This window comes from Rana temporaria, chromosome 2 (assembly GCF_905171775.1).
Source record: "Rana temporaria chromosome 2, aRanTem1.1, whole genome shotgun sequence".
NCBI classification, from domain to species: Eukaryota; Metazoa; Chordata; class Amphibia; order Anura; family Ranidae; genus Rana; species Rana temporaria.
In genome coordinates this window covers 227,001,927-227,020,764 of record NC_053490.1, presented here as the reverse complement: position 1 = coordinate 227,020,764, position 18,838 = coordinate 227,001,927, and the positions used below count along the sequence as shown (strand labels likewise).

Sequence of the window (18,838 nt, the reverse complement as noted above, 5' to 3'; positions counted from 1 at the left end):
ATGCAAGCAGATCTGATGCCACGTACACATGACCATTTTTCATGATGTGAAAAATTACATTTTTTAATGTCAATAAAAACGACAGTGTGTGGGCTCCAGAGCATTTTTCATGACGTGAAAAATGGGCATTAAAAATTTAGAACATGCTCTATTTTTTCACATCGTTTTTCACGTTGTCGTTTCTCACGTCGTAAAAAAATGGTCGTGTGTAGGCTTTAACAACGTAAATAAACCGTGCATGCTCAGAAGCAAGTCATGAGACGGGAGCGCTCGTTCTGGTAAAACTAGCGTTCATAATGGAGATAGCACATTCGTCACGCTGTAACAGACTGAAAAGCACGAAGACTGAAAAGCACGAATCGTCTCTCACCAAACTTTTACTAACACAAAATCAGCATGGTACCATGCGAATGGAACTTCCCCCTTATAGTGCTGTTGTATGTGTTGTACGTCACCGTGCTTTGCTCGAGCATTTTTTTTTTCACATGTGTAGGCAAGGCAGGCTTAAAGGGTCACTAAAGGAAAAAAATGTTTTAGCTGAAATTACTGTTTACAGGGTATAGAGACATAATAGTTAACTGATTCCTTAAAAATGATTAAAAATAGATAAAAAACAATCATATAATGTACCTACAGTTTAGTTGTTGCTGTTGTTTCCTGATATACAGAGACAAAGAGCCAATAGAGGGCAGTGATGGATTGTAAAAAGAAACTGACACACAGTAATCACACCTCCTTGATTAGTCACCACAGTGAGAAATCTCCCAGTACTGTGGTGATCAGGAAACAGACAACCAGGAAGTGTCCAGAACAGAGAGGAATTACAGCAACATCAAAGCAAAAACGAACAATAAGGACATGAAACCAGGACTGCAGTAAGGTAAAGGAAGCTATTTAGCTAAAAAAATCCTTTAGTGACCCTTTAACAAGAATCGGGTTGAAAAAAACGTTGTTTTTTTCTAGACCATTAAAAATGGTCGTGTGTACGCGGCATTACTTTGGAATCTTGCCCAAAGAGAAAAATCCACATAACCTGGATTTAAGAACTACTCATTGCCCAATTGGGCCACAGAATATGGATTCCTCCCAGAAGTTCAGAACCCCCGGATGTGGGCTTGCTAGAGTCTTAGAAACATTTTCATTACCCAGATCACAATCATCTCTACCTCTATCAGTAGACTTGACTTGAAGGTTCTGATGTGCCCATTGATGAAGTACACCACTGAGATGTTGTTCAGCCTCACCATAACTATACCTACTGTCTACTGTCTGGCGATGAAAGGTATGGAAAGAAAAAAAAGGATAGCCAGATATCTGTAGTGTTCAAAACAACTTCATAAACAGAGGAGTTCCACTGGCTATAGTTGTGCAGCAAAGAAGATTTACTACTGTGCCAACGTCCAAAGCTTCTTCTGACTGTCTTTGAGATATGAATAGCATGCTGCATATCCACAGATAATAAAAAAAATACCTCTGGAAAGGGAGCCTCCTTCACTAAGCTCATGTTAATATGGAGATAGGAGAGACCATGGTCTCAGTCACCAGGCTTTGAGGCATTGACAATTGGAGAGGAAAACCAGTATAACCCAGTGCCCTACCACCAGTATGTTCTAGAGACAAAAAGTATGTAATCTAAACCATGATGAATTAGGCTCCCAGATACACAAGCATTTGTGTAGGTGTCATGTGATACTTTTTTAAATAATAGCCAGTCAACCTCTGTGTTTTTGAAAAGGATATCTGTCTTGAGAAGGAGTAGATTGAGATTGCAACCAGCAGACATGTAATCTGAATAATGTTTTGACCCATGAAGAAAATGTAGGTATGTCCAAAAAAAGACACTGCTGGGAAGGTTGAAATAGCAACCTACTGGGCAACAATAGTACCCATCTTAAAAACTCATCTGCTGGAATTGGAATTGGTGGCCTCTGAGACAGAAAGATTTGACATTGTTAGCAGAATTTGTCTCTTTGTCAGAGCAAGGAATTCTTTCTGGCACCATCAGGGGTTTGAAGGTGACTGATTGTCTAAAGAGGGTCTAAAGTAATTGTCCTGAGGAACCAAGTGTCCAAGACCAAAGCTGTACATGCATGTCGAAAGAGGTACTCATAAGATATGTACAGGGGGCATGATCTCAAAAAGACCAGAAAACATCCTGTCTTCCTGGAGTTAGATGTTTGCTAACTTCTTGGATGAGGACTCTCTGTCTTTTCAATTTTTCCTGGAGTTCAAGCTGGAACTACAGGAGCAAACCTCTACAGAGTTAATTAGGAATTGACTCTTGAACTGCAGTCTTCTTTCACTTAACAGACATTTACTCTGATGCTGGAGGCCAGACTAAGGGTAATCCCAGCTCTTTGCTAACTTCAGACAGATACAGCATGGCTTCTAAGTTCTAGATCAACACCCTGATTTGGTATATCCTTAAAAAACATAGCATCTTTTAATGATAACTTTATGTGTCTGGCTAAGTTATGAGGGTTAAATCAACCAAATGGATGTCTCTTTATGCTGACATCCTGCTAATCACCCTTGCTTTGTCTTTCTGGATCCTGAGCTTGAATTCCACCTGACATGCCATCTGTACAAATTTAATACATTTTCCCTGCTTCTGTATGGGTTTCCTTTTGGATTCTCTAGTTTCTACCTGCTACTCAAAAACATACTAAATGGTAATTGGCTTTCCATAAACTGCCATTATTGGGTGCACTAATGTGCCAGATACATTCAATTTTAAGCTCTTCCAGGGGACTGGGTCTGATGTGATTGACTCTGCGCTCTCTGTAAAATGCTGTGATCTGACATAAGTTCAAGCTTACAGTAATGGGTCAAACAGCAGTCATATAAGTATCAGTTATCCAAGATATCCGAGACACTTTGGAAATTAAAATATGGAACCCTCTAACAAATAGTGGAACGGTAAATTTCATGAGTCTTCAGTATTACCTTCATTGCAAGGAAAGGAAAATTTGCTTGCAGGTAGGACAAAGGACCTGTAGTGGCTAGCCCCCTTCCCAGTTTGCCCCCAAATACTCTCTCCTAGTATAGATAAAGTGGATGGCAAAGAAAGATCCATGTCGATAGAAAAATGCTTGGATTCTAGGGAAGTTCACAATTTACCAGCCAGTCATCACACAGCCTTAATGAAGTAGCAGATCCCCACAGCATAGTTTTCTGTTTATGTTTAGCACCGTGTTCTAAAAGAAGGTTTAGTCCAATGGAGATTCTCATTTTTGCTCCTTCTCTACCGCAAAATCCAACCCCAAGCACATGGGCTGCTGGGCCAGAGCAGGCACCTGTTGCTTGCTGGTTTATTTACACCCAGGGAACCTTCAAGAATTCCACTCCCCTAGTATTGGCGATCTAGATAGCACTGCTTATTAGACTGAATTACTCAAGGATTGTCTGACCTGTCAAATATCCATACTTCCCATACAACATTATCCCTGTTGCAGCGTACTGGGATTCTCACTGTAACTGGAAGGTGCTAATGTGACTTGAAACTTGAAACTTAGAAGGAGAGTTCCACTGATCAACAGACTGGAATCTATTCACAGATGTTCCAAAAAAAATAATAGCACCCAGAAAAATTCATTGGAGCAGGATCCACAGCTATTCCAAGAAAAAAAATAGCAACCAGATAAAGCCCTAGGAGCAGGATCCCTGTACTCTTATGACAGATTTACTTATACAGTATTTAAGAAATAACAGTAGAATTAAACTCAAAAGGCTTATTAAAAAATTGTTGTCAAATGTTAGCTTGAAATCTGATTTGTATTCATTATTGCTGAGAATTTTTTTTAGAATTGATTTAGTATATTGCATGTAGTTTCTAAGTTGGAAAGCGGCAGGCAAAACTGTATTCCAGAAATTGCTCTTTAAAGACATTCTCTGCTGTTATGTAAAGCCTAAATTGTATAATGTCAGTGATTTCTCTGCAAATGACTGATCTTGGGGCATGAATTATATACACTTTAGAAAGAAAAAGATAAGGCTTTATTTTTTTATCAGACATGCATCTAAGTAAGAGTTGATATACTATGGCTCAGTTACAAAAAAAAAAAAATATGGATTGTGGGGATGAGGTGGAGGTAATTGATGCAGCTTAGTTAAAAAAATATATATTTTTAATGATAGGATATGGCCCTACCTGTAATACGATCACCACACACAAACCTGGCTATTATTGTGGCAACAAACTTAGCCAGAATTTTCTAAAAATCCAGGTCTAGCAAAAAGTTCAACGGTTGGCTTCTACATATCTGATGTAGATGTTTTCTTTGACTTGGTCGCTCCTGTCACTGGCACTTAGTATTTGTTTTTCAGTTGTTGTGCTGAGTAGAAGTTGTGCCCTATCTGTCTGAAAATGGTTGCTCCCACTCAAGGCCAATTTCCACAGATAGCTAAACCTGGTTAGACATGATAAAACCTGAAGATTCTGAAGGGGCATGCTGAAGCAGTATTAAAGCCCAAACCCCATTTATCATGTAGAAAATGAATAGCACATATAATGTTTGGTAAGCTGCAACATATTGCATTTTTGGTTTTGTGTTTAATGGCACCCGATGTAATATGTTACTAGTGCAAACATCTCCAAATAGATCAAAACAGTAAAATAGCTATGTCCCTTCAGCAGAAGTCTGTGTCAACAAAATGGCTGCAATAGAATTGTGAAACTGACAAACAGCCTACATTGTTGGTAGAGGAAGGGGACAATATACCCAGAATTAAATAACTTGGAGTTTACGTTTCCTCCTTAGTTCAAGCCTGATATAAAGATTACATGAACTAATTAATTAATACAAATAATAATATAAAACGTTTAGTAGTTTCAAATAAAGGAAGTATAAATAGTGGTTTTGTTTTTCAATAAAACACTTACTTTGAAGGTAAAATAAATAAAGAATACATTTGGAAATTAGGCTTCTAGAATATGGCTGCTGTGCTTCCATATTAATGAAGGTGGTGGCCTTCTGAGTGTTTGACTTCCATCTTCATCCCAGCCCAGCCCAGCAACATACACAATGTGCACAGCATCCCCAGAGGACTAACTGGCTTCCACATGCTGCACTGGGGATAAGGTGATGTCACCATAGGGAGGAGGAAGTTGGCACAGCCGAACAGAGAGTGGAAGGGAGTCCCAAAATTCCAGGCTTGACCTCTCTCTTTCTCCACATGTCCCTGCAATGGTGACATGGGGGCGCAGTGGTGGAGTATGCAGTAGTAGATTTGCTAGGTGGCAGTATCTGTAGTGTTGGAATTCAATCTTGGGGGTGCTGGGAGGCAGGGAGGTTCAGGCTCAGGGGTAGGATGTCTGAGTAGCAGGGAAGGAGCTGGCCGGTGGTATCCTGGGTGTTGGGTTGCAGTGTCACGGGTTCTGGAAGACACTGAGGTTCAGAGTCCAGTTAGGTAGCAGAGAGATGCCATGTCATTGTACAGAGTGCCAGCCGTTCTTCATAGATTTGAATACAAAAGCTGTCCATCTGTAATCCTGGAAGTATGCTTCTCTTACTAAGAACCACCTAATATGGTGTAGGCTCCTGGACTGCATTGGGGTTGATTTACTAAAGGCAAAAAGACTCTACAAGTGCAGTTGCTCCAGAAATTAGTAAATGAGGCAAGGCTTCACTTTACAAAGAATACCCAATCACGTTCAAGGAAAATAAAAAAAAATATGCATTTTTGCTTGCACGTGATTGGATAATGGAAACTAGCATAGCTTCTGCTCATTTACTCAGCTCTGAAGCAACTGCACTTGCAGAGTGCAAATACACTTTGCTTATTGCACAGTCTATTTGGCTTTAGTAAAACAACCCCATAGTCTGATGAAGGTAAATGTAAGGACGTTTAGCTAGCATGGGGAGTAAATCATTTAGTTAAAATTATTTGAAAGTATAGTTAGCCTTTAGGCCTCTTTTAAAGCGGATCTCCACTCTAAAGTGAAGTCGCGCTGATCGGCACCCTCCCCCCCTCCGGTGTCACATTTGACACCTTTCAGGGGGGAGGGGGTGCAGATACTTGTCTACAGACAGGTATCTGCACCCACTTCCGGCCACACGATACGGGCAAAAGACGGGTTTTTTCCTTACTTCCCGTCCGTCCCCCATTGTATGCTGGGAACACTCGGCTCCCAGCACACAGCGGGAGCCAATCGGCGGCCGCAGCGCGATTCGCGAATGCGCCGTAGGGAACCGGGCAGTGAAGCCGGAGCGCTTCACTTCCTGGTTCCCTCACCATGGATGGAGGAGGGAGCAGCAGGGTGACGAGCGATCGCTCGTGATCTGCTGCGATCGGCGCTGGACTCCAGGACAGGTAAGTGTCCTCATATTAAAAGTCAGCAGCTGCAGTATTTGTAGCTGCTGGCTTTTAATATATTTTTTTAGTGGCACATCCGCTTTAAACTCAAGTGTTACAGTAATGTGCATTTTTAATACAACAGTTACACAGCTCAATGTGCAGTGAAATTCATTTAGAATGTCATCTCAATGCACAAGTACAATAGATGCCAACAGACTTACCATACAGGGAGCCACAACACACATTCCTTGTGGTGTGCTGCATTTAAAGCGGTGTTTCACCCTGCAGAACAACTTTTTAGCATAAAATTCGGCATAGCAGCGCGAGCTACAGTATGCCTGTCTTAATTTTTTTATCCCCGTACTCACTGTGTAATCGTACATAGAAGATTCCGACTGCCCGCGGGGAATGGGCGTTCCTTTCAAGAGGGAGGGTGATTGACGGCCGGCTCTGGCACGTCACGCTCCCCGAAGACAGTCGGAGTAGGTCTCGGCTCTTCACGGCGCCTGCGCACAGACTATGCGCAGGTGCCGTGAAGAGCCAAGCCTATTTCGGCTATTTCCGGAGAAGCGTGACGCGCCAGAGCCGGCCGTCAATCACCTTCCGTCTGGATTGGAACGCCCATTCCCCGTGGGCAGTCGGAATCTTCTATGTACGATTACACTGTGAGTACGGGGATAAAAAAATACTGTAGCTCGCGCTACTATGCCAAATTTTATGCTAGAAGAAAACATTTTTTTTTTTTATAGGGTGAACCCCTGCTTTAAAAAAAAGGCACAGTTCTGTTTTTTTTTCTGTTTTTTTTCTGTTGCCATGTATTTAATGGCATAGTGTGAGGTTTCAGTGACAACAAACATGTGATACTTCTTTCTTAGTTACCTTATATTACTTTGTCTATTTCTGAGAAGATATACAGGTATGTGGGTAGGTTTAACACTGTGCTGTCAGTGTATGGTCTTGTTCCTGAGTGTGGGTGAGATGTAATTTAAATTGTATTTCTTTTGATCCAGCTTGTATGTAGGCAGAGTCTATACATCTAACAGAATTTATTAGGATTTCACGCAAATGAACAATTTTCCAGGACATGCATAGTGCAGGTAGCAGAATACATCTGCAACCTCCAAGGGAAACTTGTACTTGGCAACACACTACATTAATCTTCCTAACCTGCTGACTTTACCCTGCATTTTTATCAGTGCCTAGATTAAGATGTAGCTGAATAACTTTTTTTTTTTATTTGGTTCTGTTTAGGGCTGTGGAAATTAACTATTAATTCCTCGATTAATCTTACATTTTTTTGATCGATCAAAATTCTTTTGATTGGTACTCACCTCTCCGCCAGCTTCCGGACCTTTAGGGAGTTCAGTCAGATATCCGGTGATGTCACAGACACCGGCGGGGCTTGCCGTGTCCATCTGAAGGGCTCCTTTGCTGTGCCTTCATATCTGCATGCCAGCGGGATCTTACTATCTGCCACACGCAAGTGCTGTTACACTTCCCTCTATCACTTCCCTCTATCAACCTGGGATTCTACAGCCATCCACTGGGAGTTGTGATAGTTCCCTTCAGGGGGGCATCTACATGCCGACGGACTAATGTTAACCCCTCCTCATCTGGATTCAGCAGTGATATCGTTGTACACATTTTTATACCAGTATAATACTTAGCTGCTTAGATGTTTTTATGACTGCTTTTGCTACCGTTTGTATTACTCGCACCATTTTTACAGTTTATGTATCTACATCGATTTTATCACCAGTGCAATATTTATTTTGTTTTAATGTTATTCCCATCGAGTGTTACCTTTGTGTTTTTTGTATCCTGCTATCCATTTTTCCAGTGGTTGGTAGCTGCACTGGGAATCAGCCTGCAAGGAGATCAGCTAAAAATAGTTGGATCTGTATGTGTGTTATAATTAATTGAAATTGGTCGATTAATCGATTAAAAAAATAATCGATTAATCGAACACACAAATTGTAATCAGTAACAGCCCTAGTTCTGTTACAATCAGGGCAGCCATCAGAAATTTTTGGGCCCCTTACACAGCTTTAAGTCTGGGCCCCCCGATATTTCCCAGGGCCTGCCCACGAGCCATCCCACTCAATCTGCATACCGGCCACCCCACCTGTACGCACCCAGCCCCCTTTACACCTGTACGCACTCAGCCCCCCTCAATCCAGTATATATGTCAGCCCCCCCCTCACACCTGTATATACAGTATCTCACAAAAATTAGTACACCCCTCACATATTTGTGAATATTTTATTATACCTTTTCATGTGACAGCACTGAAGAAATTACACTTTGCTACAATGTAAAGTAGTTGGTGTACAGCTTGTATAACTGTGTACATTTGTTGTTCCCTCAAAATAACTCAACACACAGCCATTCATGTCTAAGCCACTGGCAACAAAAGTGAGTACACACCTAAGTGAAAATGTCCAAATTGGGCCCAAAGTATCAATACTTTGCGTGACCACCATTAGTTTCCAGAACTTTCTTAACCCTCTTGGGCATGGAGTTCACTAGAGCTTCACAGGTTGCCACTAGAGTCCTCTTCCACTCCTCCATGATGACATCACAGAGCTGGTGGATGTTAGAGACCTTGCGCTCCTCCACCTTCAATTTGAGGATGCCCCACAGATGCTCAATAGGGTTTAGGTCTGGAGACATGCTTGGCCAGTCCATCACCTTTACCCTCAGCTTCTTTAGCAAAGCAGTGGTCAGAGGTGTGTTTGGGGTCGTTATCATGTTGGAATACTGCCCTGCGGCCCAGTCTCCAAAGGGAGGGGATCATGCTTTGCTTCAGTTTGTCACAGTACATGTTCACATTCATGGTTCCCTCAATGAACTGTAGCTCCCAAGTGCTGGGAGCACTCATGCAGCCACAGAAAATGACACTCCCACCACCATGCTTCACTGTAGGCAAGACACACTTGTCTTTGTACTCCTCACCTGATTGCCACCACACATGCTTGTCACCATTTTAACCAAATAAGTATATATTGGTCTCATCTGACCACAGGACATGTTTCCAGTGATCCATGTCCTTAGTCTGCTTGTCTTCAGCAAACTGTCTGCAGGCTTTCTTGTGCATCATCTTTAGAAGAGGCTTCCTTCTGGGACAGCAGCCATATAGACCAATTTTGATGCAGTATGGTCTGAGCACTGACATGCTGACCTCCCACCCCTCTCACCTCTGCAGAAATGCTGGCAGCACTCATATGTCTATTTCCCAAAGACAACCTCTGGATATGACTCTGAGCACGTGCACTCAACATCTTTGGTCAACCATGGCGAGGCCTGTTCTGAGTGGAATCTGTCCTGTTAAACTGCTGTATGGTCTTTGCCACTGTGCTGCAGCTCAGTTTCAGGGTCTTGGAAATCGTCTTATAGCCTAGGCCATCTTTATGTAGAGCAACAATTTGTTTTTTCAGATCCTCAGAGAGTTCTTTTCAATGAAATGCTATGTTGAACTTCCAGTGACCAGTATGACAGAGTGAGAGCAATACCACCAAATTTAACACACCTACTCCCAGGTGACACCTCTTCACACCTGTATATATGTCAGCTTCTCACACTTGTATATATGTCAGTCCCCTCACACCTGTATATATGTCAGCCCCTCACACCTGTATATATGTCATCCCCCCTCACACCAGTATATATGTCAGCCGCCCTCACACCTGTATATAAGTCAGCCCCTCACACCTGTATATATGTTAGCCCCTCACACCTGTATATATGTCAGCCCCCCACACCTGTATATATGTCAGCTTCCCACATACACAAGTCTGTAAACACACAAAGCTCTGGCCCCTTCCTGTACACAAACAGCCCCCTCCCTTTCCTTCACAGCCCCTACTTGTAAATGAGATCTTCCTACCTAGTTCCAGCTCTTGTTTCCACAAAGCTGACATGTTGCTGACACACAGAGAAGTTGCAGTCATTCACACTACATAACACAGTACAGGCAACAACACACGAGGGGTACACATGCACATAGTAGCCAGAGGTGGTAGTAAAGAGCTTGATGTCTAAGCTCAATGACACAGCATGGCTCCCCCTCACCTGTTCCTGCCTATCATAGTCCGACTGGGCCCCTTACATGTGTATCAGCTGCCCCCCCGATGGTGGCCCTTATAACAATACACTTTTAAAAACATATGAGGTGCAGTGAATTATCTATGCTCACTCTATATGGCAAAATGAGGTGTATAATGTTGTCATTACATTGGTACATGGTATATTTTGCAAATTTTTTATGCATTTGTTGTGGCATAGTAATTTTTTTTATGCTCAGATATGTCAGCAGAAATGCATTATAAAAACACAGTTTCAATGTAAAAAGTGTGACCCACTCATGCCAATTGGGGAAGGTTGATTTTTGCAAGGCTAATTAGACTGTAGCCAAGAAACACTGCAGAAGTAGTCAGGGCTAGGGATGAGCCAAACACCCCCCCGTTCGGTTCGCACCAGAACCTTCGAACGGACCAACGTTTGCACGAACATTTAGAACCCCATTGACGTCTATGGGACTCGAACGTTCGAATTCAAAAGTGCTCATTTTAAAGCCTAATATGCAAGTTATTGTCGTAAAATGTCTTTGAGAACCCGGGTCTTGCCCAGGAAACATGTATCAATGGAAAAAAAGTTTTAAAAACGGACGTTTTTTTCAGGACTCCTGAAAAAATTAAAGTTTTTTAAAACTTTTTTTCCATTGATACATGTTCCCTCGGGCAAGACCCGGGTTCTCAAAGACGTTTTCACAGGCATACTATAGACACCCAGCAGGTACAATATTTAAAGGATTTTTTTTTTAATTTAAGCATCATTAAAATCACTGCTCCTGAATCTTTAGGTGCAAACTACAGAGCACACGGCCAGTACACACCAAGTAGCTTTAGGTGCAAACTACAGAGGACACAGGCAATAAACCACGTAAGAATACTGCATCTAGCACAATCACCTGCCTGACAGTAAATTAGGAATAACTGATCTAGCTAAACTATATAGTGTATAAATATATGTACAACACCTGGGATGTATATATATCCTCTACACACTGTAACATTAACTGACTAGCCTGCCTGCTCTATCTACCTGCAAAAAATGACACTCTCTCTGTCCTCTCTTAACCACCGCAACACACTACACAAGGCCGACCTGCAGGCGGCCTTTTATAGTGTGGGGCGTGTACTAAACCCCCTGAGCCATAATTGGCCAAAGCCACCCTGGCTTTGGCCAATTATGGCTCTTCGTTTTTTGCAAGCTGTGATTGGTCAAGCATGCGGGTCATAGTGCATGCTTGGCCAATCATCAGCCAGCGATGCCGCAGTGAATTAATTTTTGCTAATTTTAGCAAGGTTGCATGGTCATGAAAAGTAATATGAGAATAAGACAGAACACATCAAGGTGGAACTGGGTCCTTTTAAATGAATAGATGTTCACAAGGGTGGTACTAAAATAGCAGTTCATGTGAATCATATGAAGCCTAGCAACACAATGAGCTCAGAAGATCCACTTAATATATATAATACCCATTTATTGCTCGGAATGTGTGTCAACTTGAAACAAAAGCAATCTGTATGCTGCTTTGTTTATGTAGAATGGTAGGAGTACCTGTGTGGAGACTGCTTTTGAAATAGTATTGCTGGGGGAAAATGGGCTTATAAAGATTGTTGTGCTGGTTATGATTTTCATAGATATGGCTCTTGGAGTGACATATTTGATTTATCAGACAAAGTAGTCACCTGGCAGCTTCAGAAAAAATGTAAACTCTGGTAGCCAAGGTCAAACTAAAAATCAAGACAAGGTAGCAAGATGACAACATAAATTTGTTTGAAATACATGGTCTGAGTGTTAAGACAGGTGCAGTTACGCTATGCATTACATTGAAAAAACATAGCTCATCCAAGACAAAAAAGTCAAAGCAGGCAAAAAGAATATACAAAAGGTTGTAAGATACAAATATAATAGAAATATCTCAGTTACAGCTTTTGTTTCCTCTATTCTGAGCCATTATCTTTATAGAAAAAAAAAAATCCTGAAATCCTTATGCCAAATGTTAACATAATGTGCACAGCCCATCATAAGATAAGGTCTAAATTAAAAAGCAGATGTATTCAAGATTCGTTAAAATTAAGTCTTGAGTGTGAACAATCCTGGAATAAATCTCAACATTTCTCTTGCTGAACACCATCCCGTGTATTCTCCCTTTGATGCTTTTGATACTCATACACGACATGATTGTGATGCCAGTGGTGTTTTAAGGGTGTGCTCAGCATAATCTCCAAGCAGCAGTGTCTTCAAAAACCCATTGAAACTACTTCACAAATGCTGATCAGTGCAAAAAAAATATCAAAATTATTAAATCAAATTAAATACACAGGTGTGATACTTTTTCCTTATGAAGTCCCTTTTTTACTGTTAACTAGTTTTTACTATTAAAGAAATGCAAACAAAAGAAGATTATTCTAATAAAAATAACAATTTAGTTATTTTTATTGGAATTGCTTTATTCTGTTTAGGTCTCTTTAAAATGGTTGTAAACCCATGTCATGAAATTTGAACTAAGCACATATATCTGCAGTGTTTACTTATCTCTCTCGCAAAAGCTCTGAGTGTCATTTCTCTCTGGTACTTCATTCCTCTGTTATCAGCATGAGTCACTTCTGAGAAGTTTTCCCTACACATGAGATGAAATTTGTTGGGAGATAAGTACACAGCTTGTCTATTCACAATACAGCTCATGTCCCTTTGTTCCTCTGCCTATGCGAATGGGAGGAGTCTCTTTCATCCAGTCAGCTCTCACACAGTGTATAAGAGCTGTAACTGCAGCTCTCCACCCCCTCCTCTGCACTCCTCACAGATGTATAAAGATTTTTTCACAAATCTGCACTTTTAAAGGGGTGTAGAACAGAGAAGACTGAAGATAAACTGTAGGACAACTTGTTTCATCTCTGTGTATTATTATTATTATACATTATACAGGTCTTATATAGCGCTAACAGTTTGCGCAGCGCTTAACAAAATAAAAGCAGACATTACAGTCACATTACAATTCAGTACAAGAGGAATCAGAGGGCCCTGCTCATTAGAGCTTATCATCTGAGGCTAGTCACTTCACTTGGTATATATGGTGTTTTAAAACCACTTTAATGTACTGTAGTATCACAAAGCCCCATCTCAACCATCCAGGACCCAATGCAAGATTTCACTTGCAGTACCACATCAAAGTGACAGCATAAAAACAAAGGATCTCTATCTCAATACTCAGGCCCCGTACTCACGACCAAACATGTCTGCTGAAACTGGTCCGCAGACCAGTTTCAGCAGACATGTTTGGCCGTGTGTTGGCCCGAGCGGACCATTTTGGGACGGATCAGACAGGTTTCCAGCGGACAACTGTTTCCCGGACTTGTTTTAAAACAGTCCGCTGGAAACCTGTCCGCCCGGACATGTACGGTCGTCTGTACAGACCTACCGTACATGTCCTGCCGCCCGCATCCCTCGCATGCGTCGAATGACTTCGACGCATGCGTGGAAGCATTTTTAAGGCGGCCCGCCCACGTCGCCGCGTCATTGTCGCGGCGACACCGCGTCATCGACGCGGCGACACCGCGGACACGCCCCGCGTAATGTTTACGCGCGGGCTTCTGTTCGATGGTGTGTATAGCCATCGAACAGAAGTCCCCGGGCAGTCCCCGGCCAGACATGTCCGATGGAAACGGTCTGCAGACCGTTTTCATCGGACATGTCCTGCCGTGAGTACTCGGCCTCAGACTTCATGGTCCTACTGTTTTTTTTTGCAAGGGGCTATGGGAGGTGTAAAAGCTCTCTGTACAATTTGAAAACATTCCAAGCAAATGATCATAAAGTAGCTAACATCATAGTAACATTACTAGTTTAACTGTTGTTTACTATTTTTAAATATTAGTACACATTTAAATCCTCTGAGATACATCACTATGTATTAGGAGTTACAATATGTAGTGTTACAATGTGACTTTGAAATGTAATAAATATTAACGTCTTTCCCAAAATCTAAGCAGTTGTTTAGCTGACTTTTATTCAAGGTCATGAATATTTTAAGTTTGTTGTGATCCTGCAAGATGTATGATAAACTTGTTTGCATGTTAATTCAGAGGAATTATAATAAATTCTACTTCATTTTACAATGTGTGCATTAATCTAGATGTCAGGATAGTATAATGAGCTTTCAACGTAAAAGGCTATTTTCATGAATAAAAATGCAAAATTGTTGATAATAGTAGTATATCAGTTGTTATAAATATATAAGAGGTATTTACAGAAGTCAAAACTGATCTGCTGTTTGAATCCCACTGTAGATCGGCAGACTGATGAACGTTTGGCAGTTTTTTATAAGTCAGGATAGATTCATTACAGTGTGTGCATTTTCCATAAGCAAACATTTCTAGACTCCTACTATTACCTTTATTATGCATACAGTTTGTGTGTTTTCCGGAAGGTAATTTTTATTTGTTACTAGAATCCGGAGTTTGGGGTTCTCTCTGCCATCTGTCATCTCCTGCTCTTTGGCAGGATTTGTAGGCTGAAAGACAAGAACAATTAGAAGTGTGTAAAAGATTACTCAATGTAAATTTAAATGCCCAAATGTGACAATGTAACCAGTTTATAATGATTTCAAATGAATACATGCAGGACAAAAAGAATTGCAGGTTACAGAATGCACTAAGTGTAATTGAAGAGACAAAAAGATCTAAAGCTGGCCATACATGAGTAATTTTTTACTTCAGCTAGTGGGTTCAGTGAAAAAACTGACTCAATCCCCCCACCCACACATTCATTGTGATTGCAGATATCCTCCCTGTTGTGTTATTGTATTCTGACAGTGGGACTTCCCCTGCCATCAGAATACACTGATCAGTGCTGCAGTAGATTGCCTGCAAGCGCTGGTCGAATGGAAATTTTCAAGCAGGGCTGTGAGAACAGCCATAGATGGATTAAAGTTTGGCTGGTTCATGTTGAACCAGTTGACATTAGATCCATGTATGGCGAACTTTAATCTTTCCCACTCTATTCAAAACTACAATTATTTAATTAAGAGTTTACTTTAACAAAAACATTCTTATGTTAGCCTGTAGGTTTCAGGTTTAAGGCTAAATCCACTTATTGCATATCTAAGGATATACAAATGTAAGGTTTGAGTATCTATATTAAATATAATTGCAGAGTTCTGTAGATATACCATACACTTTCCATGAATCGTTTACATATATTTGCATTGGATATACAAATAAAATTAAAAGTAAGAGTATACATCTAAAAAGAATTGCAGTTTCTATGCTAATGTGTCTCACATAGTGTTTACATTTTGTTTGATGTATGAATAACCTGGATCATGCTGGGAAAGTGTGATAAATTGTGCATATTTCATGCCATATTTGCAGTAAGTATTAAATCTGGATGAATAATATACCTCATTTGTTTAATTTTTTTTTTCTAGATAAAGAAAATGGTGTTTCATTCCCACTGAAATTTGTCCCTGAAAAACCTGGCCGATATCCCTGCAAGATTTTGCTTCGTTCCTTTCATGATGTACGAGTTTATATGATCGAGTGTGTCGTCAATCCAAGCAGCTCAGAAACAGAGTTTGAATTTATTACCTCAGCCGGTGAAGCACTGATACAAGATATTCCAATAGTAAGTTACACCACATGGCTTCATTATGTACGCTTTTACAATGTATCCTTCTTGAGAACTGAGTTTTAATATATTGTGGTTGATGCAGTTTTTCCATATCACAATGTTTGATATTTAGCTATGAATTCTGCTGCATGTCAGGCATTTGCTTCAAGGCTAAGAAACTTTACAAGGGACGTGAAAATGAACACACAAGGTATGCCTTGCAATAGATCCCAGCTTTGTATTATTGATGTAACATTCCAACCCACTCTAACCATACAATATAAATTGGGAGTTGTGGTTGGATCATCTTTTTTAGAGCATAACTATACTTCAGGAGACAATGTACTTCCAATGATGAATGTTTTAGAAAACTGCAAAAGTATCACTTTAAAAGCTTATCACTTGTAGTCTTGTGTACCACCTTTTAGGGTGCAGTGTTTACCTAAGACCCAATCCATATATACAAATTGGAAAAGGTGATATTAAAATGCTGTGAACATTAGATTGATGGAAAGTGTATGGTATATCTGCAGAACTCTGCATAGTATTTTGTGCATTGAACACCTAAAATCTTTGTGTGGGGTAAGCGTTTTGCATACAACTTTTTTTCACTCACAGTGCTGTGTTTGGCAACACTGTAAATGATTATTTGTAAAATGCAAACAACACTGTAGAGTCTCTAGTCAACTTCAGGTGTGGCAGGCTCAAATATTATACAGCATTTTGAACTATACTGTGGGTGACACCTGAGTTGTTTTATGTATAACAATGACAAGGAGAAAATGTGCCCTTGGGACTTTTATGAGTGGTGCTGAATAAAAAATATCCAACAAAGTATTAAAAACGTATAAAACTTATTGCAAAGTACATAAAACTCACAATATAATTCAATTTAGATAATGGTGTGAATATCCACAAATCAGACATGTAAATCCAACATATCACCCACGATTGCAGAAATATATATTTTCAATTCATAAAGGCTTAAATCTCTCTATACATTTCATGGGGCAATATCCACTTCTTCAGGAGACAGCCTTGCTTGACTTTTTGTGTGTAAAAACCAGCATTGAAAAAGTGGGAGATAAGCAAAACATTGTAGGTCAACAAGTACAAATATTGACACAATATTGACAGGATCTCAATACTGTTAAACAGAATCCACAGAAATGGTTCCAACCCAGGGCTGAAGGTAGTGGTTGGACCCGGGGCCAGGTACCAAAAGAGGGCCCAAATTATCAGAACCCCTGGGTATAAAGTGACAAGAGAATCGTGAAGAACGAGTAGCTTAGGGGCTGCTCCACAGCATCCCAGTGTTATCCAGGTTGTCTTCTGAATAAGTGGGTGTTGCCCCATGAAATGCATAGCGAGCTTTAAGCCTTCATGAATTGAATATATATTTGATTTACATGTCTGATTTGTGGATATTGACACTATTATACAAATTTAATTAGATTGCATTTTTTATTTATTTTGTAATACATTTTGTACTTTTTGAATACTTTGTTGGATATTTTTCATTCAGCAACACTCACAAAAGTCCCAAAAGCACATTTTCTTCTTGTCTTTTCTGTACATTGGGGGCTGTTTTGCTATGGTTTAAGCTCAGGGGGCCTTCTTTCCTCTTTATGTTTATGTATAACCACTTTATGGTGGCCAACATTCTAGCAACAAGACAGGACAGGGAGTGCCATCTCTGGGATATTTTTTTTAGCCAGGCTTTGGGAGGTATGTAGTAGGCCTACATGTTTAGCAAGGACATTATTCAACTTTCATCAAAGCTACACAGTTTATTTGCTGTAGAAGTTCCTTACCTGCATAGACAGTCTTTTGGTAAATGTGAACTAGCCCTTTATATCTAGGCATTAGGGATGAGCTTTATGTTCGACTCGAACATTGACTGTTTGCCCGTTCGCCAAATAGCAAACAATTTGGGGTATTCGTGGCAAATTCGAAAGCCACAGAACACCCTTTAAAAGTCTATGGGAGAAATCAAAAATGCTAATTTTAAAGGTTAATATGCAAGTTATTGTCATAAAAAGGGGACCTGGGTCCTGCCCCAGGGAACATGTATCAATGCAAAAAAAGTTTTAAAAACCAATGTTTTTCCTGGAGAAGTGATTTTAATAATGCTCAAAGTGAAATAATGCTGAAACAATAAAATTGAAATATTCCTTTAAATTTCGTACCTAGGGGGTGTCTATAGTATACCTGTAAAGTGGTGCATGTTTCCCATGTTTATAACACAAAATTATATTTCTAATGGAAATAAAGTAATTTAAAACTACTCGCAGCTATAATGAATTATCCGGTCCCAGCAATACAGATAAAAGTAAAGTAATTGAAAAAAACTTATGGGGTTCCCCCAAATTCCATATCAGGCCCTTCAGGTCTGGTGTGGAAATTAAGGGGAACCCTGCACCAAGTTTTTTTTTAAATGGCGCAGGGGTCCCCCTCAAAATTGATACCAGACCCTTCAGGTCTGTGTGAGGTTCCCCCCAAAAATCCATACCAGACCTTTATCCGAGCATGCAACCTGGCAGGCCACAGGAAAAGAGGGGGACGAGAGAGCGCCCCCCCTCCTGAACCGTACCAGGCCACATGCCCTTAACATGGGGAGGATGTCCCCATGTTGATGGGGACAAGGGCCTCATCCTCACAACCCTTGTCCAGTGGTTGTGGGGGTCTGCGGGCGGGGGGCTTATCAGAATCTGTGGGTTGGTAACGGGGTACATTGTACCCCTACCATTTCACAAAAAAAGTGTCAACCACAGTAGACAGCTTGGAACAAATCCTTTATTAAAAAGAAAAGAAAATGTTTTCCAACAATGTAATCCATTTTCAAGCAATACAGAGAAAAAAAAAAGAT

The 18,838-nt window shown here is 40.5% G+C and overlaps 1 protein-coding gene across 1 annotated transcript in view; it reads left to right on the top strand.

The window, feature by feature from the left end:
• The window catches only part of CFAP47 (cilia and flagella associated protein 47), a 610,902-nt gene that overhangs the window by 331,745 nt on the left and 260,319 nt on the right, over window positions 1–18,838 (top strand). Inside the window, exon 46 of the mRNA XM_040336504.1 lies at window positions 15,788–15,984. Coding sequence (XP_040192438.1) covers window positions 15,788–15,984 — 197 coding nt within the window. The remainder of the gene's footprint in view (window positions 1–15,787; window positions 15,985–18,838) is intronic.